Source organism: Echinops telfairi, unplaced genomic scaffold (assembly GCF_000313985.2).
Source record: "Echinops telfairi isolate 266 unplaced genomic scaffold, ASM31398v2 ScPeMD7_2;HRSCAF=8, whole genome shotgun sequence".
Lineage (NCBI taxonomy): Eukaryota > Metazoa > Chordata > Mammalia > Afrosoricida > Tenrecidae > Echinops > Echinops telfairi.
The window spans coordinates 31,535,773-31,537,861 of NW_022103898.1; the positions used below are offsets into that span (position 1 = coordinate 31,535,773).

Genomic DNA, 2,089 nt, shown 5'->3' on the forward strand with positions numbered 1-2,089 from the left:
TGGTTCCTTCTTTGTGGTTTTTCTAACTCTAGGTTTTTGCATATTTCATTATAATATTTGACTTTGTGATCTTGAGCTGTCCTTTGAAATTTTCTATTCAGTTCTTTGCCTTTATCACTTCTTCCATTTGCATTAGCTACTCGATGAATAAGAGCACGTTTCATAGTCTCTTCTGATAAATTCACACTAGTCTACAAGAAGCAAAAAACAACCTTGAATCTACCCCACCCAAATTTCAAGGACATCTCAAGAACAGATTTGAAGCATTGAACACTTATGCCAGAAGCCCTGATGAGCTGTGGGAGGACATCAGGAACAGCATTCTTGAAGAAGAGAAACATAGATTACATAATTTGGTGAAGAAGGTGAAAGCTATGTTTGCAGGATTGCATGAACAATTGAGAAAAACCCATTGCTTATGGGAAGAGGGTTGATTCTAGCAAGAAATTTACATACACATCTTGAACAAAATGGCTAGCTTTAACTGCGATTTTACAAAGTATAAATAATCCCTCAAGTTGAATTATATAATATTTAACTGGTATTACAATAAAACAATAAAATTAGTTGCTGTAGAGTCGATTCTGGCTCCTGTCAATGCCATGTGTTTCAGATAGATGTGCACACAATAGGATTTTCAATGGTTGTAATATTTTTAAAGAGCCCTGGTGGCACTATTGATTAGGAGTTGGGCTGCTAAAAACTAGGTTGGCTGTTCAAACCCACCAATTGCTCTGCAAGAGAAAGATGAGACTGTCAGTTCCCGTAAAGATTTACATCCTCAGAAACCATATATGGGGGTCTATGAGTTGGAATCAACTTGATGACAATGGATTTCTGGATAATGACCTTTTGGAAGTAGATCAACAGACTTTTCTTCCAAGGTGTCTCTGGGTAGGCTCAAAGTGCCAACTTTTCAATTCATAGCTGAGTTCTTAACTATTTGCACTACCCAGGAGTTCCAACTGATATTAAGTCTATGATATAACAATAATGCATGATCAATAAGTGAATTTGTTTTTAAAAGAGACAACCTGGAGTGGTCATTATTTGCATTGGTTTTCAATTATATACACAATAATCTTAAAGGCTGATAAAAAGCCTACCATGGGAAACTCTGCAGGCTGAAAAAAGAGACGTCATTACAAACCTTCCCTGTATCCACTGACTGACAGCTTTTCATTCAATAAGGCAGGAGTTAAGTAGAACCTCATTCTTCTACTCAATGCACTGACTCAGAATCAAACCCAGCAACACTACAGACTATAAGTGCCTGTACAATCCAGCACCCAGATACCTTCTTGCCATCGTCAACTACCACATTTCCAAACTCCCTCACCACCACCATGTACTACCCATGTCTGCCTCCTTGCTATCCCTTCAACAAAGCAAAAGCACACTCGTGTTTCACAGCCTTCGCACGGCCTGCTCCCTCCATCTTCAATGTTCTTTCTCCCATCTCACCTAAGAATATACATATTGTATCAATTAAAGTCATTTTAATTTTCAAAAAGAAAAATAATTACTTACCCTGAAGATGAAGCTTTCTTACTTGTACTTGAGCACAGGGTCCATCTTTGAAGCTTTCCAAAGGGAAGACCAACCCTTTGCTTCTCTTTATGTTAATTAAAGGCTCTATTGCAAGAAGAAGAGTTAAATCCATCTCTGCTTTCTTTGCCTCTGGATAATTCTGCTTCTAAAAGAAGTAAGTATATATCACGAGTTAATCAGTAATTAAATGCTATCTTAACAAAACGAAAACAAATTTATGGTTTTGCATATATTACCTGGAGAAAATAAAGAAGTTGCACAGCTAGAGATTCAAATAAACTCCATTCCTCATAATTAAAGGCTAATTTTGTAAATTTCACAGCAGCTTCTAGAGAAATGATATTTTGTCTTTCTAGAATATACTCCAGGAGAGATGATTTTGAAAACTCAAGCATTCCATCCGTGTGAAAATTTGAAACTAGAAAGGAAAGAAAGATGCATGAGTGTCATTCGTGGAAATAACTATTTACAAAATATTAGCTGCCAGATGCTACCAGGGAGTAGGAAACAAAATAAAATAAAATTGACACAATTCTTG

The 2,089-nt window shown here is 36.5% G+C and overlaps 1 protein-coding gene across 1 annotated transcript in view; it reads right to left on the reverse strand.

Moving 5' to 3' along the window:
- Nucleotides 1-2,089, reverse strand: part of CFAP54 (cilia and flagella associated protein 54) — a 390,102-nt gene that overhangs the window by 334,275 nt on the left and 53,738 nt on the right. Inside the window, exons 10-11 of the mRNA XM_030886291.2 lie at nt 1,788-1,969; nt 1,531-1,696 (exon numbers count right to left, since the gene is read on the reverse strand). Coding sequence (XP_030742151.1) covers nt 1,531-1,696; nt 1,788-1,969 — 348 coding nt within the window. The remainder of the gene's footprint in view (nt 1-1,530; nt 1,697-1,787; nt 1,970-2,089) is intronic.